This window comes from Molothrus aeneus, chromosome 5 (genome assembly GCF_037042795.1).
Source record: "Molothrus aeneus isolate 106 chromosome 5, BPBGC_Maene_1.0, whole genome shotgun sequence".
Lineage (NCBI taxonomy): Eukaryota > Metazoa > Chordata > Aves > Passeriformes > Icteridae > Molothrus > Molothrus aeneus.
Genome location: NC_089650.1, coordinates 37,718,913 through 37,743,570, shown reverse-complemented (window position 1 = coordinate 37,743,570; position 24,658 = coordinate 37,718,913). Strand labels below are relative to the sequence as shown.

Genomic DNA, 24,658 nt, shown 5'->3' with positions numbered 1-24,658 from the left:
TTTCTCACCTTTAGGTATCACCTGCCAATGAATGTTTTACTTAAAGTGCATGATAGTGACTTAAAAATAGCTAATAGCTCAGCAATCAGTTTTACTTTTTCTCTCTCTTCCTTCCAGAGTTTCCCTACTGTGCTTCTTTCATCTATTGCTTGCCATAATAATTTGTGAGCTGATGAGAATATAGAAGTTACTTGGATAAGAATTATGCAGTTACAGTGGACAAAAACTATCACATGGAGTTTATTTAGTGGCTAAGGGAACAAATGCAATCATTGGATGTTTGAATAGGGAATACCAAGTAGCAGTACAAGTATGTACTGTATACAGAATATAATAGTGAAACCATTCTACTGTCCAGTTCTTGTGTCTACATGTGACAGAAGGTGTTCATTTAGAATGAATTCAGACATCTCAAAATCTAATAGGGAAAGCAGAAGCCTTGTCTTTCAGAGAAGAGCTTGGAGAACCTTTGTCTGTTTTGCTAGAATTTTGAGTTGTGAAATAGTTACATAAGAGGAAGATGTCTTCTAGGATAAGAATTTTTAGACAAGCAGATAAAGATTTAAGACACTATGTAAACTGAAGCTAGTCAGGTTTAGGCCAGAAGGAAGATGTTGATTTTCAGCCCTGTTAGCCAATGAATTTTGGTGCCAGTCATCACTTCACAAGAGTGATGAGAAGGATTCTTAATCTCTTCTTGGTTTTAAAGACATGCAAATTAGTAAAACCTCAGAAGTTTTTTTAGTTTTTTAGTATATTTAGTTTTCAGATGTGTCTGATACACATCACTTCTGAAATTCTGCTGAATCTAGGTAGCGTAATGTTGTACATTTCTTGGATGGTGAAAAAAATATTCTTAACCTGTGGGAATTTCATTGCCTTTCCAATTGTAATACTTGGTCACTGAAAAGAGTAAGTAAAAATGAAGTGGGGTAAAAATCCTTCCCAGTGAGTGATCAGTAGATATGATAAGTTCAACCTTAAGGGATTTTTTCCTCCAGAAGTGAATTTCCCCACTGAACATAAAAGCATTTTAATTCTGGCTGCAGTAAAAACTCATGAAGCTTGATGACCAGGGCTACATCTGTAGCTGTGCTTAATAATTGTGTGCCATCATTGATGATAGCCTTGATGCTGAAGTGCTTTGCTTTAATAGCATTTTGCACTGTGGACTTCAAAGAACATGCTGAGCTGGAAGGGACCCACAAAGATCATCAAGTCCAGCTCAGCCCTGCACAGGACATCCCCAAGAGTCAGGCCATGTACCTTTTTCTCAGTACTGTCCTCTCAGTGTTTTCCACATTGCATCATCCATCATTGCGTTGTACATGAACAGAACCTAGACTGAATGTTAATGGAAGGTTTTACTTGATTTCACTGAGGGCATGATGAAATGTTATGGACCTGCACTTCAGTAATATTTGGAATTATATTCTAAATTATTTTGATAACTTCATAAAATGAGAAACAAGGAACACTATGTCACCGTCCCAAGGATAGATTAGGAGTTGGATGGGTTTTTATTTTCAAATGAGGTTTAAGTTGATGATTTTGACTTTTAAACCTTGTGGTTGAAGTTTGGTGTTAGGTTTCTCTCACTGCACAAGGAGTGGTGCTGCATGTGACCAGTAGTTTACAAAGATTTTAATTTTTCTGGACAATGCTTACACTGGAGATGAGTAGATGTATTTTTCTTCTGTAAATTGATTAGGTGAGGTGAGAGCATGTTAAAATCATATTTGTTCCAGGCTTTTGCCTGAAAATTGATTTGTTAGATTATTTTTTAATGAAAAGTCTTTACTTAAATGGAAAATTTCTGAAGGTATACAAAACACTTACATGGTTCTTAATATAATGTTCACACTGAAATTTTAGCATAAAATTGCGCTCCACTAATGTTGGCTGAAAGGTACTTTTTGTTCGGCCTCTTGGTTGAAGAGGCCTCTTTCGGTCTATGGATGAAGAATGTGCGTCTTAGGCTGCTGTAGCACATTATGGCAGTGGGGCATATCATGAGCTGTAGGAGAATTTTATTTGCTGATTTGAAATCTTGGTACATTTTGTTGAGCTAAACACTTAGTTCTGAAGAGGAGTCTGGAATACTTGGATGGATTTCTTAAAAATGGGAGGTAAACTATATCTTTTTTTGTCTTTGACCCCTGCACTTTTGTCTTGTGGATTTACCTATCTTTTGAATAAAAAGATGGTATGGTTTGTCTGATAGAGTAGAATAATTACCACCATTTTGAACTTTAGGAACTTGTTAATTCTGGAAGAAATTTGAATTTAAAGGCATCTATTAATTTTGAATGTATTTGGTCAAGCAATTTTTGTCACCTTAATCAAAGCAGAAATACAGATACAAACCCTTTCTTATATTCTTATTTTTATAGTTGCAGTTGTGCAAGAACAAAAATCAGATGCTGTGCCTTTAAGCAGGAGCCCCAATTTGCTTTCTGCAAAACAGTTGTTCCACTTTGTCCTCTGTATTGCTTAATCTGTACACATGCACAGTGAGGAGAGTAAAAAAAAATCTTCACCTATCTCTCTGGACAATTTGCACAGTTTTACTGTTAAAAGTGAAATAGCTTTTGTTCAGAAGATACGATGTCCCAGCAGTACACAGTGCAGAATGAGTGTCTCTCTGTGAAATGCCTTTATTGCATATTAAAGTTTTCTGGTTTACTTTTGGATTCAAAAAACTGAAGTATCAGTCATTATAAATACATCTAGGTTACATGTTGTTTAATTCTGTCTATATATAATGGTCACAAGAATTCAGAAGCTTTTGACAGCAGTGGGAAATACCAAGATCTTAGTCATACTGTTCAGATATTTTTCTATCAACTTGGATGTTGAGGTAGAGAATGAAAACTGTTGTACATGTGTAATGTTTCTATTATGTTAATTAGGTTTATTAAGTCAAAATATGCAGTAAATCACCTGTGAACTTGAATTACATTAAAAGTTTCAAACCATGGGAGAATTTTAGAAATCACTAAGTTTCCTGCTAGTACTTTCTTTTGTTCAGTGAACAATGCCCATGTAGTCATACAGCTGCAAAATTTTAAAACTTCCATTAACTTAAAATTGATTTTTATTATTTGTTGAGTTTTTATTTAAGAAGTAAAGGTGAATTTCAAGTGTTGTAATAGCTTCACATTTTTGTACTTGTGAATAATGTGCAAAGACTGTAAGTAATCTTATTTTGGGCTGCCTTGAGTCTCTACATTTGGTCATACATAAGGATATGGTCTTTTCTGGTAAATTTAATTGGGTGACCCAATTTTATTGGGTTTGCATGGCAAGTGTTGGTAGCAGGGTTGCTACCGGGGTGGCTTTTAGGAGAAGCTGCCCGAAGCTTCCCCTGTGTCTTACAGAGCCAGTGCCAGCCGGCTCCAGATGGACTGACCACTGGCCAAGGCCAAATATCCCAAATTGAAGGGACCCATAAGGGACTTTAACCCTACTTCCTGCTCTTTGCAGGACTGCCTAAAGCTAAACCATATGGCTAAGAGTGTCTTCCAGGTGATCCTTGAACTGACCAGCTTGGTGCTGTGACCACTTCCCTAGGGAGCCTGTTCCAGTGACCAGCCACCCTCTCAGGCTTTTCATGATGTGGAGTATGAACTTCCCCTGTTGCAGCTTCGTTCCATTTCCTCATGTTTTATTCCACTATCTGGCATTCCAGAGGAGTCTAGAGTATAAATTGTCCCTTGTAGATGATAATCCACTTCAGACAGGCAAGAAACATTTTACAGAAGAGAGCAGAATGTCTTATAAAGCAATCTGGAGCTCTACTCAGAAGTAAATACTGGGTAATGAAGTAGGCCAGACTGGAACTGAGAACATATTCACATGTTCTGTAGTTTTTTTGATTCTACTTGCTCAAAGAAAATTTTAAGTATACATAATATAACCAAGAAAAACCTCGTAAAATTAAACAGACTGTGCAGATACTTCCAGTATTGTTAATACTGAAAATTCAATATTTGAGTGTAATTTTCAGCAAGTGGTATATGCAAGTTTTTGCTTACTTTTAGGTAAAGGTTTGGGTCTATTCCAGTGTTCTGTGTTATCAACCGGTTGGCTCTAAGTGACTTGATTGTATTATTTTCTTCAAACAATTACTGATTTATTTGAAATACCTGTAAATGTCAGGTATTTGCTGCTTTAGAGTTAACCAGTTCATTTGGCTGTGCAGTTGTCTTAGTTTTTCTGCCCCCCAAAGCAGAATATCTAGAAATTTGAGACTGTTCTTGAGTTTAATCTTTATTCAAATCCTCCAGATTTCTTTTACCTCAGAAGATGGGTTGGTTATCCTGCTCACTAGCTAAATTGATGACATTCCAGAGAGCAAAATTTGTGTTTCCTGAAATCTTGGTTCCATCAGATAACAAACATTTCTTAATCATAATTCTAAAAAACAGATAGGCCATACATTTTAACTTTGATGGGGAGTTCTGGGGTATCTTTCTTGGTCAGGTCCACAGTTCAAAAAACTACTGCAGCATTAGACTCATTTGGAACTCCTTGCTGCGTTAGGTAATAGTAACAAAAATAAAGACAAAACATTGTACCAAGCTTAATATACATACATTTTGGTCTGTATTTTAGTAATGTATGGTATTCTGTTTTTGTATCTGGGACAACACACATTTCAGGGTAATGTATCCAAGTGCTTACCCCAAGTTTTTAATATTTTTTCCTTAAAAAGAGATCAAATATCATTTAACAAATGAGGATTTAGGAGATGTAGTTTTGATTACTTGAGCTTCCTCTTAAATTACTGGATGTCCCTCATGGTTAATACTTAGTTTTCAGGTGGTTGATTGTGTCATGGATATTAAAAAGCTGATGAAAAGATAAGTTGATAAGTTCCCTTCTAGTGGTGTCCCTTCTCTTGTGCAGATGAGTAGACTTGTTGATCTTGATGAGAATGCTATATTGAATATGTTTTTAGAGTCAAAAGCTGTAAGTTATAAATCTCTGATTATTACTTTTCCCATTAATGCTAAGAAGTCTGGATTTTCGCTACAGAAGTGCTTTAGCAGGTTGATTGATTTGCCTTAACTGAGCATGGTGTAATTGTACTCCTTTTTTTTTTCCCTTCCCCGGCATAATCTTTAATGTGGCATATCCTTCTTGCATAAAATGAGGGTAGTGTATGGCATTTGAATGCAAATTTCTGATTTCTCTAATCTTACTGGAAAAGTAGTATTTCACGTCTTGATTAAGAGCAAGTTCTTGTAATGGGGCATTCTGGTTTTGGCCAGGATATAGTTAATTTTTCCACGGTGAGGGAATGGAGCCTGGAACCCAGCCCTGGGCATGTCCAGGTTATTATGCTCTACCACCCCCAGGGGTGGGAGTCAAGGGCTCCTGCTTGGGAGAACGGAGGTGTGGCTTCAGGATGAGGAAAGGCATGGCAGGAGGGGGAAGCCCATCCACCGCTGTTCATTGTCCCCCAGGATGAGCATTTTGCTTGTAAATCACCCTCTTTTTACAATTCTGTAATTAATATTGTTGCTGTTACTGTTTCTTTTTCTTATCTCATTTATGTTTCCAGTAAATTGTTATTATCTCAGCCTGTAATCTCTGCTTTTTGTGGCATGAGGGAAGGGGACCAGTTTATGGTTTTGGGTTTTTTAATTCAGAGTGCTAAATTGGGGATTACCATTCTTAAACCAGGATAAGGGAGAAGATTACAGCTGCTGTGACTGTGTTCAACAGTAACTCAAAATAGCTTTTCTCACCTGTACCGGATTCCTATTGAAGCAAAAGTAGCAGAATGTTCATTAAAACACCTAATATGTGTAGAATGTAGATATACATGTAACATGCACACACATGCCTATAGCCAGTAATTTGCTGTAAGAATCCACATCTATAGTGTCTGCTAGCACTTTCTTAAATATCTACGTACAGTTTTTTTTTTCTTGGCAAAATAAATTTACTGAACTTTTCCATGTAATGCGTGTTACCTTTACTTGGTGATAAAGGAACTTGACTGTACTGTTTAGTTCTTACCATACTTACAGAGTTGCATGATTTATAAGTGGCCTTTCAGCTTTCTTTATACAAGAAATATTAAGCTCTTATTTGAGCCTGAAAAGATTGCTAAATGCAAAATTCCTAAACGTGAAGGGAAATTATGAAAGATTTTTTTGCATGTCGTGTTAGGAAACAGCAATGTTGCAACATCTCTGTTAAGGAGGACCCTAAAGAGATACTGCGCAGCAAATTTTGGTTGATGGCAAAATTAATTGGATATGGAAGAAGAAAGCTGATGAAGTGTTGAAATAGATAATGTTGAATATTTAAAATCTAGAACAGTGGACCCCAAGCTTTCTCACACTGTTAAATTTTGGTATCAAAAATTTGTATTAATCACTCTGTTACTGGGGTGTGATAAGACATTTAACACAAAACATTTGAAAAGTAAAATGATTCTCCAGGACCACTAATTTCTTAAGCATTAATTAAAGGCAGTTTGCCTGTATGATAGTTTCTCTTCTGTGTAAAATTATATCTTTGCTTCTTAAGACTGATAGTTCATTCAAATTTAGGTCAAGAAAGTAGAGACCAATGGGACAAGGCTAGCAGGTTTGGTGGTGACTGCATTCATAAACAGTTATGCAGTTACAGCTCTTATGGAATAGAGCTGGATGGCCACAGCAGAAGAGAAAGGGAGAATGCTGTTGGCCTTAAGTACGTTCATGAGAATGAAAACATAGTGTATAAAGGCAAGGGCATGTCAGATTAATCAAATTCAGCTTCATCCTACCATAGTAGCAAAAGATTTGGAACAGAAAAGCAGCAGATTGTGAATACTTTTAGGAAGGAGAAATAATGCATATGGTAGCTTAAAAAAAAACAAACCAAATCTGAGTATCACTGATAAAATTTGGTATCTTGATCTTGAAGAAATCTGGACAAAAAGGTATAAAATGTAGGTATCACTGGACATTGTAGAATCCAGACTGTGACAACAGTTTAATCTGGATAAAAATACTGTAGAGCTGAGATATGAGATATAATCTCTTTATGTGAAGTGTGATGTTGATAATGATTTGTAGGAGGAACATCTAGTCCTCTGTCAAAAGCAGAGCATTTACTGTTTGTGTTGATGTTAACTCAGGAAGAAAACACACTCTCTGGTTCTTGGCAAGGCATCAGAGTCCTGAAGTTTTTTTAAGTTGCACTTGAATAAATAAAACTCCCATCAGTAGACAATTCTTTACTGAAAGTTCTTTCTCACTTTTTTAAAGGGCTGTCTATTTATAGAGATTTAACTTGAATCTCCTGAATTTGAAAATCAAGAAGAGGAATTATAGGTGACAATCATTCATGCTAAAAAGGGAAATATTTTTTTCAACTTGCCGTTTTTCAGCCTCTGATAGGGGTTATTGGCAGTCTTGCAAAACTGTACCTGGCGCTGTTAGTGCGATCTTTAGTTGACCCCAGTTAAAGTCCTCACAGGTAGCAGATGCTGATAATGGTGAGCAGAACAGAGAGAAAAGAATTATTGTTTCACAAGGCTGATGAATGCTGGTGCATTATAATGAATGAGGTAGGAAGTAGTAGAATGCCAGTAATTAATATGTATGTCTTCTTCCTTTTAAGGTATCTAGTGGATAGTCGCTGGTTCAAACAGTGGAAAAAATATGTTGGTTTTGACAGCTGGGACAAATACCAGATGGGAGATCAGAATGTGTACCCTGGTCCTATTGATAACTCTGGACTTCTCAAAGGTAATTGCCTCTCACTGTGAAATAAGCCTATAGTACATTAAGTGTGAAATTGTCACAGGTAGTTCATCTTTTGAAGTTGGCAGTGTGAGTGAACCTCAGCATACTTAAAGGTAAAAATTTTGGTTTCTTTTCTGACCATGACAAGGGAACTGGAATAGATTTCCCTAATAAATCACAATTTTATAAATACAGTTATTGGAATTCTTTGTAATGGTAACAAAATATGTAACAATGTAGAAATTCCTGGTTTGTGATGAGATTTTGGGCTGTTTTGAGAACTGAAAATTAGTCAAGTTGACAAAAAGGTGGCTTGAGTTCTCTATGATTTCCCTTTTTTTTGGTAGCTTAACCAAATTGGTTGATTTAAAATAAGGTTTTTAAGTTGCACTCTAAAACTTACTTCTGTAAATAAGGCCCAAACCCTTACTTTAGTTCCGGAACAATTGAAGAAGTGCTGTTACTCAGTTCAGTGACTTAAGTTGTGTGAAATGATAGAGGATCATTTCCTTTTTTCTTTATGGTCTTGTAAGGATGTAGAACTGTCACTGCTGTGATTACTCTGGTCCGACTGACTTCTGCTGAACTGTAGCCAAATTTGTGAACACAGGTCTCAGAATACTTTTCCACATATTTTAATTTTCACATCAAATTCTGTATTTAATGTCCATTAAAGATTTTAATATTTAATCTAGCAGATACAAAATTGAGCAGATAATTGGTTTTCTTCTTTGCAGTTACAGGTAATGTAATAATATTGCTTGTTTTATTGGCACGTAGAGTAATACCAGTTTTGCCAACTTCACATGGTTTATGAAGAACTCTTGGCTTTCTTAATTCAAAACTTCTGTAATTAGTATCTCATTGTTTTACAAATTGAGTGTTACAGATGATTGCACTTTTTAAAAAACTTGTTGTACCATGTTCTACTAATTGTCGGTGTGAATGAGTATGTCTGGCACTGACCAGTGCCTTTGTAGAAGGTGCTGTATTGTCATACACATTTATATGTTCTCTTCCATCCAGAAACTTTAAGGTGTTTTTGCTCCAGGTGAGTGTTGTGTTGTGTTTTCTGAAATGTGAGGATTTAGATGTTTTGTACATTCTTGTAGTAAATCTTGCTGTGAGGCAGGGATGTTCAGGTGATACATCTCAGCTGACATCAGATGTAGCAACATCTTTTTATCCTCACTGAGGTAGCATCAGCTTGTTCTCTCTTTTGTGTCTTCCTCTTCAAAAATAGGTGATTTCTAGTTGTGTCAAAGACTGTTAGTTCATCTGTACCATTTATAACTTAATCTGCATACCTTTTCAGCTTAAAATTACTGTTATAAAGTCTAATGTAGGGTTAGTGGTCCAAACTAGAAGTCATGTTAGCCATTTTCCTAAAAGCTTCTGAAAACCTGTGTTGTGTTGTTTTGACACTACCAGTGCCCCTTTCAAAATAAACTACATCAGGGGTTGTGAACTCACTTGTTGCTCATTCATGGTTGTAAACTATGGCTCCACATTGGCAGTGATTCCATGCATCCAGTTACCTTGCGACATCTACTGTTCCTGTGTAAAGGTAGTTTTAAAATTAAGGGCATTAATTCCCAGCAAATAATAGTTTTCTCTTTCACCCTCTGCAAAGCAACATTCCTCTATACTAGGTTTTCCATGTAGCATAAACTGGCCCTGAAAATGCTTGGATTTTAATCTTGTCTTTGGCACATAATATGCTCTAGTTGCTGTCATGCTGCTCTCTTTAAAAATGTGCATCTGATATAAAGAATAAAATAATCTAAAATGGACATGCTTTCTCAGATATTCTGCAGTGTAATGCAGTGATAAGGAAAACTGTAATTGAATTCACAAAAGACTGATTCCAGGAAACTGAAGCAGTATGTTGTGCTTATATTATTTAAATGCTTCTCCCTTGTTTCCAGAACATTTGGATGAAGTGAGAGCAATGAAAAGTAACAGGTAGAGATTTCAGTTAATCTCAACATGTGCAAAAAAGATCGAATATGGTGTAATGCACGTGTCATGTTCAAAAGAAGAGATACATCGTCAAAGCGGGCACAAGGAAGTAGGTATTTAGAGTAGCTGATTGTTCATCATAGAAAACAGCGCTGTATATGAGGGACTGAATTGTCAGAATCAGGGTATCTGTTTGATGGTTCTGAAAAAAATTATATTAGAAGGAATGTTGGTATTTTTAGGAGTTAATAGAATCCAAATTACACCTTCTCAGCATATAAGATCAGTGCAGAAATACAGTGTGAATCTTGTGAAGAGTTATGTACACCTGAAGAAGTGCTTGTGGATTTCTACCCTCACTATGCTCCCAGTTACAGTGTGATGCTTCCAGACAGAGGGACAGCTGCCCTAAATGTTTGAAGCTCACAGTAGCTCACATCTGGAATCACCTCGTAGACCTAAAAGATAGCTGCTAGTAATAAGGATTGAATGAAAACTAAAAGCATGCTGCTTACCTTAAGAGATTCCAAGTTGTGCTTCAGTCAAGTGCAACATCTCCCCTTCTCTGCAAAGAATTTTGTAGAGACTGTTAACAGAGCGCATAGGATCCTTGAAATAGGAGGTTGTACTAAGCTACTTTCCTAGTCTGACTTAGAATTACTTCAGACTTTGTCTTGAATCTACAGTTAACTACTCATTCTTGTTTTCAGCTGTGGAAGTATCCATGATGATGTGGGAATATGTGTGAAGTGAGTGGGAGAAATGAATTGCTTTCTCTGAAAGCTAGGATGGTGTATGATAACAAACTAGGTGCTTATAATTGCATGGGAATATAAAGTTGTCACTCATACAGTAAAGAATACCACCTGTAATAGGTGTGCTAAGCATAAACTGGATAGTTTGCCTACGTGGTTTCAGAAGACCTGCTTTGAACACCATAATACTGGTAACATAATTGTGACTCAAAATATTTTGTCTGCTGTTTGTGAAAAATGTTACATTAAAAACTCAAGTACAGAATTACAGTATTTAAATGAAAATAATCTTTCTCTTATAGATGGTGATTCTCAGTCTCTCAAGGAACATCTCATTGATGAGCTGGACTACATCCTTTTGCCAACTGAAGGCTGGAATAGGCTAGTGAGCTGGTACACACTGATGGAAGGTCAAGAGCCAATTGCACGCAAGGTACTCTTTAACTGCCTGCTGGGATTAGTATGATTCAGAGGTACTCCTGCAAATACACAGGAGTTGCACAGGAATTTATTAGCAGACTTTTAAGTCCTGGCCTATGATAATCATATAAAAAACTCCTGCTTTAGTTGCTTATTGATACCTAATTTTTATTCAAACTTTTGAGGCTTAAATGTGTAATATTGAGGCTGGGGGATGCAGAGGACATAATACTTTCTTTTTCTGGAAGTAAGTTGTCTTAATAAATATGTCAAGAAAATTTTGCTTTAGAAGCTTGTATGGCTATTAATGCAAATGATTTTGTAGTTAGGTAAATAACTCTAAAACTGTATTGACTATGTTAGTGAAAAGTCTAGCTCTAATAATGTTAACATTGGTGGAGTAGTTGCTGATAAATACTCTGCTAAGCTGCTTGCTAAGGGAGTTATTTCTTTAAGCAAAAGGCTTACCTCAACACAAGTAGTAGGCCATGGTATGGTGGATAGTGTGGCCCTCCATCAATGTGAGATACTGAAAAATTAACATCTTTAAATTTTTTTTGTTTGCTCCAATCTCATAATCCCCTTATTATTAAAAGTGAGAGGACATTTCACCAGTTTGCTGATCATACGATCTTTTTTTGTTTGTGTTATTCCTTAAAATTTTTGAATTAGTGATTTCAGTTGCATTCTCACTGGACTGAATTACTTAGTTTTTAAAATATATTTTGGTATATTTATTCTTTTTGTATTGGCTACTGGGATGCATTTTTTCAGTTACAGAGATCTTTATTTTAATTCTCTTTAAATTGCTAAAAAAATATTAGACTTAGAATTTAGTTTTATGATTTCTGGTGCAATACAACTTTTGTTTCCTTCTTATGACATAAGTATGGTCTAACTGCATGCTGGCTGCTTACTTAAAGTCCACCCTTGAAATAAATGGTAGATATAGCTGTAAAAGAGGTTCTGGGTCTTCAAAATTAATTTGGTCAGTAACAGAAGTTTGTTAAAGGTTTTTATATTTTCTTTAATATGATAAAGTAGTTGTTTGGTTTTTGGTCGTGTTTTAAAGAGACATCTCTGAAATGTCTGTCATTTTGTCTAGTTCTGTTAGAGCTGAAATCCATTAGAATAACTCTCCTTCTTTAAAAATATATCTGTTATTAACTTGTTATCTGTTATCAATCTTCTGAGGATGGGTTTCAGTAAACTGCATACTCTTCCATCATCATGGTAAAGTAAAAAGTCTAATTTTTTCATTTTGGGAGGAAAATGGAATGAGAGAGCAGTTAAATTAAGAGTAACTTCCATTCCACTTCAAAGTAGCTAACTGGAAAAATACATGGAGTATAATGAGTGGCCAGGTAAACTGGCATAGCTTTGTTATTTTCTGCCAGTATGAACAGCAGTTATCCTCTGTGAAGCATATTCCAGTTCAGCATTTTTGTTTCTGATGCTTTTGTCATTCATCGTTATTTTTCCTGTCTGCCTTTATGAGGTGCCTTTTTTTTTTTTCATAAACATGGTATTATACTTTATTTCATGATGTGTTACATCAGCTATTTTTACAATGTGGATCCAAATTTGAAATTGATAAAATTTTGTATTTAGTCTACATCAAATAATGGTAAGACTTCTTGTAATAGGTTGTACCTACCACTAGAATGTTGGTTTTTATTCTTACAAGTGTGTTAGTCACCCTGCATAGTTTTGTTTACTGCCACTATTTTGTTGCGACTCTAGTAGCTGCAAACTATTAAACTGTTCAAATTAAGATGCATTTTTGCTTAAATGCCATGATTGACAGTCATTAAAGCTATGGTAAGAAATGAAATAATTCACTAATTTCTTCATTTTTTTCCTATGGCACATACATGTAAGTTATATTTGTACAGCAGATAGCAGATCTCTCCTAGCAGTTAGCTGGTGGCTTTATTTTAACCGTATTTGTCAGATGTATCACATATCAGGCTGATGGTTATTTTTGGAGCAGTCTACATGACTATGCAGTTACACTTTGGAAGATCAAAAGGAAAAACATTTAAGAGGTGACCCTGAATATTTTTTTCTACATTTTACTTTTATTAAAAAACAAATCCTGTATATTTAACTATTCCATAATCTGTGTTTAAAAAATGAACATAGAATAAACAACTGTAATGAGTAGTTAAAATTCCAAATGAATATATTCATTATCGGAATGTAAGTGAAAGATTTGTAGGTTTTGTTTAAAAATGTGATATCCAGATTTTATTAGTGTGTATTATATTTTTGGTAAGTACTCTTTAACTGTGAAAACTAGTTCTTGATGTTCTGAGGAAAGGATATACAATGAATGTATTTGGAAATAAAAGTACTTTTTGGGTGTTTTTACCTTTTGGTCATGTATCTTTGGATTAAGGTTGCATATTTGTGATTTCTGCTTTCTACACTTTGAAAGTCACTATGTTATACACATGTAAGACAGTCATCATCGTGGAAAAATGTACTTTCTAGTTTACTATATTTCTAAAAAGCCATAGGAGAATTTTAGTTCTCATTTTTTGCATTTATTAAGTGTTTTATATTACATGAACTTCAGTTTCTTGAACAGTTCTTAAAAATATCTTGTGTGTGTATATGAAAACATGTTCAGACTGATATGTGTTCCCATTCTGTTTTTCAGGTCGTTGAACAGGGTATGTTTGTAAAACACTGCAAAGTAGAGGTATATCTAACAGAATTAAAACTGTGTGAAAATGGAAATATGAACAACGTTGTCACACGGAGATTTAGTAAAGCTGATACAATAGGTATGCCCAATTGTTTTCTAAAAATATGTGGTTGGTACTTGCATGTGGTAGCAAGTTCTGAATAAATGTCTAGATAAAATGATAGATAGCTATTTTGACCATTAAAAACAATGGGAGTAGTTTTGTTTGGGTCAAAGTTAAAAGTTAACAAATTGGAATATTGAGGGGGTTTAATACAACTGTAACAATAAAATTGCATGTTTTATTATCTAACCATCTGTATTAACTATAGAGGTTTGAGCTTTTAAGAAAGTGAATAGTGTGATGTTGTTTATTGGATTTCACAGTACTTTTTCCTGGCTTTTGATGTGTAAGAAGTGTATTTTTTATGTGTTTCATTAACCAACACATTCTAATCATATATATGAAGAGAAGGATATATTACAAAACACAAGAAAGAATGTAATTAATAAATTAATGCCTAGAGGTGACCTACAAAGGCAGTATTCTTCATGTTGTGAAGTGGCAGGCCAGGCACAATCTTTTACAGTAATTGAATTGTCTATTAAACCTTTAAGTTACCTTTATTTGTATTTATTTTGACTGCTCATTGAGCATTCTGTCATTGTTTGAAACAGTATTTTAATAAGACTTTGAAAATAACAATCAGAACATTTTCAAAGATAGTGCTTCTCATTTTTTGGTGTATTTGTGCATGTGTATCTGAGATAAGAGTCTTTCAGTTGTCTGTATTTGTGCAGTTTTGTACTTCATGCAGAATTGTACTTTATGCCCTTGGCATGTACGTCCAGCCATCACTTTGTTTACATTTGTTGACAGCAGTGTATGTTTTTTAGCTTTTGCTTCTTTTCACATGACTTATACTTACCAACCTTTAATTCTTTGCAAATTACTTGCTTTAGAAGTAGTTATTTTACTTTGTTAAATTTCAGTATTTTAAGTTAGAAAACTAATCACCTCTTGTACTAGAATAAAAACTTTAAAATTTTGAAAATTCTTCTCAAAACAAGGTTCGTTGTTAATTTGGCTTTTTGAGATCTGTTTTGACTTGGGAAGTTATACTTCATTATCTTCTGAGGAAACCAGAAACTTGAAAAAGGCAATTTAACATTGTCCTTCCCTTAGGACCAAATGCAAACTATTTTGCAGCTATACTGAATTTAATTGTATCACTGAAATTATAGGTAATGGATGAATTTTCTTTCTCTAATCAGAAGCAGGGCATTTTGGAATGACAGTTACTTGAAGTAACTTCATTTTTTCTTAGCAAAGAGAGAATTAAAATTATGAATAAATTGTTGTAAAAGGTAGTGAGAACCAGTCAGAATTCACTGGTAATCCCTTTCCAGACACTGGCCTTGTTTGCTTTCCTGAAATGTGCATGATATGCTCCTGGAAGCCTTTAAAAACATGCCCTTCCTGAAGCTTCTTGTGCAGTGTACAAAGCAGAGCCATCCTAGCAAGGCATCTAGAAGAGTTTGTACCTTAGAAGAAGAGCTAGAAAAATATAACCCACTTTAAGAGTGAAATAGTTACTGATCCCTCTTATCCATTACTAAGATTGTGATTTTTTCCCCCCCCGTTTATTACCTTGAGTATATTTAAGGTAGTTCTGTAATTCATCAAATACACAGTAGAAGTGCTTATTATATCAATAAATAATATGCAAGAGAGATCTTTCAGAATCTTGATTATTTTTTGCTCTTCCTTGTATATTCCAGTAAGAGATGCATTTCTATTATAGTTGCAGAAGGCTTGTAGTACAAAACAGTCAGTAACAGCCCTAAGGAACTAAGTAGACCCAGGGTAATATGGTCTTCAAGAAATTTTAATTTTTCTGTCCACCATCGTTGATTATATTATTTACTGCACTCAAAAATAAGTACAAGACCTTTCTTAATTCAGAAAATCAGAGAAATATCCTAAGTATAATACTCACCTATCAGTCTTCAGATACTTGTTATTCCTGGAATACCTTTGCTTTTTCACTCAAATAGAAGCTAAGCTAAGCTGTGTCAATAAATTAGTACAAAGTCAGTTCAGACTGACATCTTAACATGAGCCTAACATCTGAGAGTTTCCTGTAGCCAGCATTTGAGATTGCACTAGCTTTAGGAGCCAGGATGTATTTGTATTAGGATTCCCTGAACTTTTTCAGCATCTCATCAAGACTGTTCCAGGTAGTCTTTCAAAATAGTACTTCCAAAATAGTACTTCAAGCGTGCAGTTGTTTTTATGAATAAGCTGTAGGATATTTAACAGTATAGGCTATTATCTGTATGGGAGCTGTAACTTTTAACTCTCAAATTGAACTTTTTCATATTGTGGGTATACAGCTGATGGAGTGAGAGGCGTCTTTAAATGGCAGTTCTTCCTGTCCCTTTTAGACATCATGCTAGTACTGATCATGTCATACATTGGATGTATATAACTAAAACTCCCCAGGGAAGTGTTGGAGTCACCATCCCTGGAAGTGTTTTAGAACTGACTGCATGTGACACTTAGTGCTGTGATTTAGTTGATATGCTGGTGTTTGGTGAAAGGTTGGACTCTCATCTTGAATGTCATTTCCAACTTGAATGAGTCTATGATTCTACTAGGGGAGAACCCCATACACAATGTGATTCAGACAATATCTGCTAAGTTTTCATTTATGCTGGAACAGGCACTTCCACTTTACTTCTTAAGCCAGCACTCTAGTAATAGTTGGTGGGGATGGGAGGAAGAATTATAAAGTGAGCATTGGTTATATGTTCATGGAAGTACATAAAAGAATCTTATTTTCACAGTCTCAAAATCGGCATAGTAGTCAAGTGGAACATGCTCTTCCCAGAGTCTTGGACATAATGTGTAGTCATCCAATGGGATTCATTCTTCCTGTGTTGTAATAGTTCTCTTAGCAAAGCTGGAACTTAATAAATGTTATCTTAGTGCTTGTGAAGAAAACAACCTGCAATGCTCAGATAATTAATTGCCATGGTATTAATAGAATGAAAAATTATATTTTGTAAATTATTCTTTTAGTGAAAGCCACTGAAAAATCTAGATTTTCTACTTTTTTTGCAAGACTGTTGCTGACTAGTTTTATACTTATATTCAGATAAAATTATTTTAATTCATTGGTTGAGAATTGATTCAGACAGTAGATGATTTTGTTTTGAAACCCAACAAATCAAATAAGTCTGTTGCTTTGTTGATATCACCTACCTTGCCTATATATCATCTCTCTTAACAAAAACAGATGATCCAGTCTAATGCTTTCTTTTAGACTGAAAGGTGTGATAAGTAGTATAGAAACAAACTGTATTCAGTTGCCTACAATATCTACAAATACTATATCGGCCCACTGTCATACATTTCACAAGCCAATGTCTGGACATTTGCAAAGGACTTTTAAGTTTTGGGTCTCCGTTTTGGTTTTCCTGTTTAACCTAGTGGAAGAGAAAAAAATCTTGAGTAAAAGGGAGCAAGAGAAGCTGACACACTAGTGTTTTCTCCTTAGACTTTGGAGGAATGTCTTTCAAAGAGCTTACAGGGCCCATTGTTATAATTGTGCTTTCAGTGATCATCAGGGATAAAGTGTATGTTTTTTGGCTCCTGTTTTGTGTTCTGTGATAGCTGTTATGAGACATAGCTTCCACGGGCCTTTGTAAATCCACCAATTAAAAAAGCAGCTAAGTGGGATTGCTATGATACAGCACTGTACATAGTAGTTTAAAAACCCAACTCTTTAGTAAACTCTACTTTTGTGTAAGAAGAATAGTGTTAATTAAAAACTTCACTTAAATTTCCGTTGTAGATAAGCTATGCTACCTTAAAATTATGTAACACTGGTTATATTTCTGTTAGGTAGAGTAGGAGCTGGTAGACCTTTCTTCTTTGAATCTTTCAGGGATATAAAATCTTTCACATTCCTTTTACAATAAATTTATGTGCTTCAGTTTTACAGAGCAGTCATTTTTTTTCTGTGGTCATGTGAATTAAACTTCGCACATATATGCTGTTGTTAGTGCTAATTGCACTCAGATATGGGTAGAAGCGTAAAACCCAAAAAAGGTTGATTTAGGGAACAGAATTACTTCCTGCACTTGATTTTGCTATCAGTCTCACTTCTGATAATTTGCTACCTCCCCACACTCTTCTATTATCATGCTCAGAAATTAGTAGATGGCTCCTGTCATCTGTTACTTATCAGCTTCTCTTTAATTGGTCTGCCCTGCTAAGGGATTCAGTCATCTGACTGTTTCCATTTTAAAGGCAAGCTAGCTAGCAACTTCCTGCTTGTCCTACAAAATGATGTCATTGCATGGCAATTTATACAATTTCATTCATATTTTGAATATGAGGAGATGAATTCTGATGCTTTATTTGACTGTATACTGTTTGTGTATTGAAATGTTAAATTTGTTTTCTTTCCTTCACAAAACAGACACAATTGAAAAGGAGATAAGAAAAATCTTCAATATTCCAGGTGAAAAAGAGACGAGATTGTGGAACAAGTACATGAGTAATACTTTTGAACCTTTGAATAAACCAGACAGTACCATACAGGATGCTGGTTTATACCAGGGACAGGTACAGTGAAATATTACTTATTTTCTTGAATACATTTATCTCTTTGCTCATAAAAATGTAGCTGTACTCAATGATTTTTGCTTTTTTTAAATGAAAATCACTTTCCAATAGATTATGTTAGGGATAGAAGATTTTGTGAACAAATTTGTTGAAATTAAAGTAGTCTTTGTGCATATTTTCAGGATTAAAGATTGAAAAGAGAGATGGAGAGGATTTAACTCTTCTGATGAATTAAAAATTTTAATATATGTCTAAATTTTAAATGTTATGTTTACCAAATATCATGAAATTGCTGACATGAATTTGGTAAAATCTGAGGTAAGTAATTATTCCTAGAATCTCGGATATGTTCCTATAATGAAACCCAAAACCTGAAGAACTTTTTAGGTATTCTAAAAGAATAATGTCTTCTACTCAGATTCCACTGTCTAGATTTCACAAACAAAATAGCAAAAAAATGTGAAAATATTTTGCTAAGAACAACAGAGACAGAAGTTTGTAAACCTGCTTTAACATGAGACAATGTCATCACTTCAAAATCATCCTTTGCAGGGGAATTCCTCACAAGATAACTTTTTTACCTTTCCAGATGAATGCAAAGAACAAGCATTGAACGTTAAACTACAAAATAGAAATGTAAACAGATTGTGCAATTTCATTGATAGAATAATTTTTCAGATTATTACACTGATTCTTTAGTCTTCAAATAGAGTTGAATGTTTTTTCAACAGCTGTAGTTCATGCAGTCACACTACAAATGCAAATGGATGCAATTTGATGGCAGTAACTTTAGGCGAGATTATATTAAAGCCTTTCCTTTTGCTTTGAAATATTTGACTATTACCTACTTACCTGCAGTATTTAGGCTTTCAGGTTTTTTAATGGCATGGAAGGTAGGTAATCAGTATGCCAAAATTGCTGCTTGAACTATTGTGTCCTGTAGCTTCATGCTGCATGCACTTAAACGCTCACACCAGTAATTTTACCAATGCAGAAGTCCTACTGGAAGAGATCACATCTCCCATAAAAGATTCACGTCAAAGATGTAACTTGCAAATTATCTCTATCCCAGTGAAACATTAACTATGAAGCAATCATAGTCTAATAAAGCCATGACAAGATCTCTAGGTGACATCTGTACTTTGAGCAAAATTAATACTTTTTTTAAAACAGAGTTTAACCATTGTTTCTGAAAATGCTAAATGTCATGGTAGGCCATATGTTTTCAGTCAGTTCCACTTGCTGACACACACGGTTATTTTTCTTGCAGAGTTTCCTAATCTAATAATAGTTACTCTGACTATTACAGTCTGTCTAACCTAATAGTTATAACAGTGTACACAATTGAGTAAAGTAATGCTTTGAATTTATCAGTTGATTTCTGAAGCACATCTCTAGGGATTCTATTGAACTCTTCAGTCTAAATCTACTTTCTATTTAGTAAGCTCTGAGTAAGTCAAGGAAGTATGGCAAAATCAGTCTTTCAGCATCAATGACCAAGGATAGCAGACTATGTTCCTGATAGAAAGCTGGTCATGATAGAAGGCTTGTTTTCAATCTCATGCTCAAGTGTGTTCAGACTGAAAATGTGATTATACCTTCCAAGTGGCTTATGCACAAGGTTTTGAGCATTAGTACTTAACTGAATTTATGTCACAGTGTAGATGCATACAGGCACAGCAATTAGTGTCCTGAAACATCAGTGTACAGTTGTGCAGAATTAGTTGCATTGGAAGTGGGGAGTTGGATTCAGTTTAGGCATTGGAGTCTAGTTGCCATTTCAAAGGATCCAGCTATCTCAGCTGTCAATCCAGAAAAAGGCATGAGCTGTTTGTAGGTCCTGTGTCATATCTGCCAGCGTAAAGGAGCTATCTCAAATACCCAAAGGAATTTCAAATGACACCTGATGCCTGTGTTTGGGACTGAGTGTTCTGTCCTGCTTTCCGTACCAATAACAAATAGAATGAAATTAATTTCATTAGCCAACTCTCCTGTTGAAAAAATAATATTAGATAAATGCTTTGGTAAAATGTACAGGAGTAACCATACAGGTATGGTTTTAAGGCTATTGAGGCAGAAAATAGTTTTGTTTGGGTGTTTTGGGTTTTTTTCTTATCCATCTGTGTGAGGCAAAATTCCTTCAGGAATTATCCCTTCCTTAACAGGGCTGTTGTATAGACATGTGGTTTCTGTAGATTCACAGATGCTGCTTAAACATTGCAGGTCATTTTCTGACCTCTTAGAGAGATAAGTGGCTTGCCATCCATGGATTGTAGAGGAATAGAACTGTTAAGTGCCTTGCCCAAATTAAGATGATGGGTGAAAAAAGTAGAGAGGAGGGACCAGTGCAATGGATGGAATACAGAGTGTAATGGCATATTTTTGAATGTCAGTGAATAGTAACTTAAATATCAGTCTTTTCTTGATCACATGTCAGCAAATCCATTAAAAAGATGGAACAGAAAGCAATCTACTGGTATTTTTATTTCCATTTTCTTACTACACTTTTTGTGGTAGGTCCTGGTGATAGAACAGAAGAATGAGGATGGAACATGGCCAAGAGGTCCTTCAACTCCTAAGTAAGTTATGAATTCCAGTCACATGATTAGTTTGCATATTATTTTGCTTTATGAAAAAAAGTTTGTAAAAGTCGCATTTTATTTTGAAAATTAGCCTTCAGGTATTTAATTGAAAGTACACCTGAATACATTTGCTGTGTCATGCATTGTAGAACATAGCATAATAATTAATTCCTGCATATACACTGCTTAACTTTGTTAATTTCAACCAATACATTATCCTGCTGAAAAATGGAAAAAAACTTCCATAGTAGAAAACTGTAAAGCTCAGCATAGTTTATTTAGATTTCTGTTTCAAAGCACAGTGTATCTGTTAGGTCAACGCAGATTTTATCAGTATTTTTCTTACACGTAAATATTTTCGTGGACAGCTTGTTCATTTCGTGTCCAGATCATATTTACCCAGCAAGTTTATTTGAATTGCAGCCTACATTACCATCATGTGGGTTTTATTCTTTGTTGGGCTGTCATCAGTTAATGCAGAATGATGTTGGTTTTATTTTCTATTTTTCCTACTGCTGTTATGAACAGCACTTTGATAAGTGAATAGAAAGACTTGTGTGGTTTTATTAATTTAACTATTTTTAATATTATTTCCAGTATCTAAATAATTTTCTCTTGATTTTTAAGAACAGTTGGAACCATTTAATTAATACGATGTCAGGCTTACAAATAGTTAACTGTGTTTCTTGGCTTTGTTGGCTGGTTCTTGATCATATCTTTCATTAAAAAGTTTAAGTTCTTTTAAGTTCTCTTTATTCCTTTTGAGATTATGTATCCATGTAGTTAAAAGTCACTGCTCTAAAGCATTTTTATAGTATCATTGCTTATCATTTGAAGGACACTTTCTTTATCTTTGGTGTTTTATCTCAAGCAGTTATATTTGGAACACTATTTTCTATTGAGCTGTTTAATGAAGTCTGACTTCAATTTAAGATTAGTATTAACAGTATAATCTTGCTTATCAAGATGTTGTAACACAAGGCTTTAAAGAATGTGAAGCAATAGAAAGAATGGGATGCTAAAAACTTGAGATTTCCTCTCTGACCTCAAAAAACATCCAGTAGAAATTTAAATTCTTAGTCAAATTTTAGATGCATCTTTGAAAGGTTAAAAGAACTTACATAAATCAATGTCATGGATTATTTTGGAAGTTTTGGTTGGAAGATATTCTGGTGATGGTATCTGCTTTTCTTCTGCCAAACTTCTTTTTCATTTTATGGAAAGCATTCAGGAGCAGTATATAAATTAAAGAATATCTCCTGAAAAATGTTTGATCTGGGGACAAGTGAAATGCTATTTCAGAATGCTGGTGTCAGAGAAGGCTGTTAGTAAACCAGCAAATGAGGATGAATAGTATTACTGTGAGGTTGGTACGGTTTTAAGATCTGGCAGCTATCAGGAAGTTGGGAATTTGATATTCAAATACACTGTAATAATGGAAAGTTTGCAAAATTTTGTGAATTCAAATAGCAGCTATCAACACGCCGAGACAGGTAATAGGACAGGTTTTTACATCTGAACAACCTAATAAATGTTTAAAGGGATAGAAATATTAAACTCACTTTGCAGTTTTTCTGTGTGAGGTCCATTAGAAGTATTAGTTTGTCAAGAGAGATAGCATATATCCACATACCTTCCTACAGCCCTGTCACTGGTCACACACTGGCTCAGTGCTGAAATTACCTCTTTGTAGTGCTTCTTTTTGAAGAGCACAAATTGTAAACAAATTCTGATGTCAAGGTATAAAAGGCCATATTTAGAAATGTCAAAATATAGGATACTGGAAAGCATGAAGGATGATAATGCTTAAAAAGTTAGGATCATTTCAGAACATGAGCTAAGCTTTTTTACAGATTCACAGAATAGTGGAGATTAGAAGGCATCTCTGCAGATTCTCTGGTCCAACCCACTTGCTCAAAGACAGGTCACCTAGAGCAGGTTGCTTGGGATTTAATCCTTATAGGTTCTGAGCATGTCCAAGGATGGAGGCTCTACTGCCTTCCTGGAAAACCTGTTCCACTGTTTGGTAACTCTTATTTTGAAAGTCCTTATATTTACAAGGAATTGCCAGTGCTTCAGTTTATACCTATTGTCTCTTCTCGTTCCAGTGAACATAACTCAGAAGGGTCTTCCTCCATCTTCTTCCTTCTTCATTCCCTCACACTGGTTATTTATACATGTTGATAAAACTGCTATGGAACCTTCTCTTTTCCAGGCTGAACGGTCCCAGCTTTCAGCCTTTCCATAGAGGTCAGATGCTTGATCACCTTTGTGGTGTCTCACTGGACTTGGTCCAGGATATCTCTGTCTCTCTGGTGTTGGGGAGCCCAGCACTCGAGGTGTCTGTAGCCAGTTCTGAGTGGAGGAGAAGGATCACCTCCCTTGAGCTGCTGACAGTGCTTTTCCCAGTGTAGCACAGTGGGCCAAGGTGGTTGGCCCAAGGACACACTGCTGGCTCATGTGCAGCTTTTTGTCCAGGAGGACCCCAGGTGGTTCCCTGCCAAGCTGCTTTCCATTTGTCACCTGCCCACACACCCACTTGTTCCTGGTGTATTGGTTCCTGGCATTGTTCCTCCCCAGGTGCAGGCCTTTGCATTTCCCTTGACTGGACTTGAGGAGGTTCCTGTTTGCTCGTTTTTCCAGCCTTTTGAGGTCTGTCAGAATGACAGCAGAATCTTTATTGTGATGATTGAAAATGAGAAACAGTAAGATGGAAAGATGTTCTGCACGTTTTCCCTGCCTCTTTCTCTCAGAAGCCTAACAGCAATTTTTCTGTTGCTTCTTTTGGCAAATTTTCTGTATTCCTCCTACTACAAATGATGATTGCTGTCAGTTTTTCATGAGAAGTATGTTAAATGTGTGAGCATCTTTTCTTATGCAAGAAAAGAACATACTTACTTTGAAAGTGGCCAGGTTGGGACCTCAGTTCAGTACAGGAAGGAACACTTTTGAAAATGATAATTCTGTTTTTCTTGAGAGTATAATGAATTCGTACAAGAAAAAAAGATTAATTATCATCATAATTGTCTCTTCTTCTGAAATTAGAAAAGAGTGATTTTGAGATACTTTTCATGTAGGAGTAGAGACCATGCCATAAAACTTAAGTTCTGCACTGTGTTCAAGCTTGCCAGTGTTTGCATTTGTTTTATGTGTACTGTTCTTCTAAATTCTGAATTTACTTAATTTTGGAAGTAATTGCAATATCCGCTGTAAAAACCCTGCATGATTTAATGATATTTGCTATCGTGTCATATTTTAATGCTGCTTAAAATATTTGTGAGTCTTGGGTTTTTTAGTGTGAAAGTATCTGAATGTGGTGTACATTCTTCAAATGTTCACAGGGTTAGTCAAGTTTAGGAATAGCTGGATTTTTGGTTTCTGAGAGGTTGTTTATATCAGCTACTGGGATGTTTTTGGCTCTGGGAGGTTGACTTCTATGAAAATTTCTGTTTATTCTGGAATGTCTTAAACATCTCCTGCTCCCAAAAGAGGTATTACTTAGCAGTAATGATTATTTTTTGAGAAAATTTAGTTACACTAACATGTCTGTGAGTAGCTGTCCCTCAGTGTCATACCCATGACAAATTTATACAAATGTACAGATCCCAGTTGTTTTTGTAGCTTAGTTGCTGCTGATCCCAGTATTTAATGAAGATTTGAGATCTCTGTGCAGACATCTTTTCTTTAATCTGTGTCCTTATATGAGAAATTATTCTACATGCAGAAAAAACAGCTAATCCTGTTTGAATGGTTTATTATTGTCAAGATGCTGTTTTAAACTAAAAAATATCTATAAATTTAAAAAATCTAAAATTGTAGTTCAAGTTACTTGAAGAACTGTAGTACAAAATCAAGTGACT

General features: G+C 35.2%; 1 protein-coding gene across 2 annotated transcripts in view; it reads left to right on the top strand.

The window, feature by feature from the left end:
* USP15 (ubiquitin specific peptidase 15) overlaps positions 1-24,658 on the top strand; it is a 60,557-nt gene that overhangs the window by 3,365 nt on the left and 32,534 nt on the right. For both annotated transcript variants that reach the window (XM_066550209.1, XM_066550208.1), the window contains exons 2-6: positions 7,627-7,754; positions 10,771-10,901; positions 13,554-13,680; positions 18,071-18,216; positions 20,734-20,795. In XM_066550209.1, the coding sequence (XP_066406306.1) occupies positions 7,627-7,754; positions 10,771-10,901; positions 13,554-13,680; positions 18,071-18,216; positions 20,734-20,795 (594 nt within the window). The remainder of the gene's footprint in view (positions 1-7,626; positions 7,755-10,770; positions 10,902-13,553; positions 13,681-18,070; positions 18,217-20,733; positions 20,796-24,658) is intronic.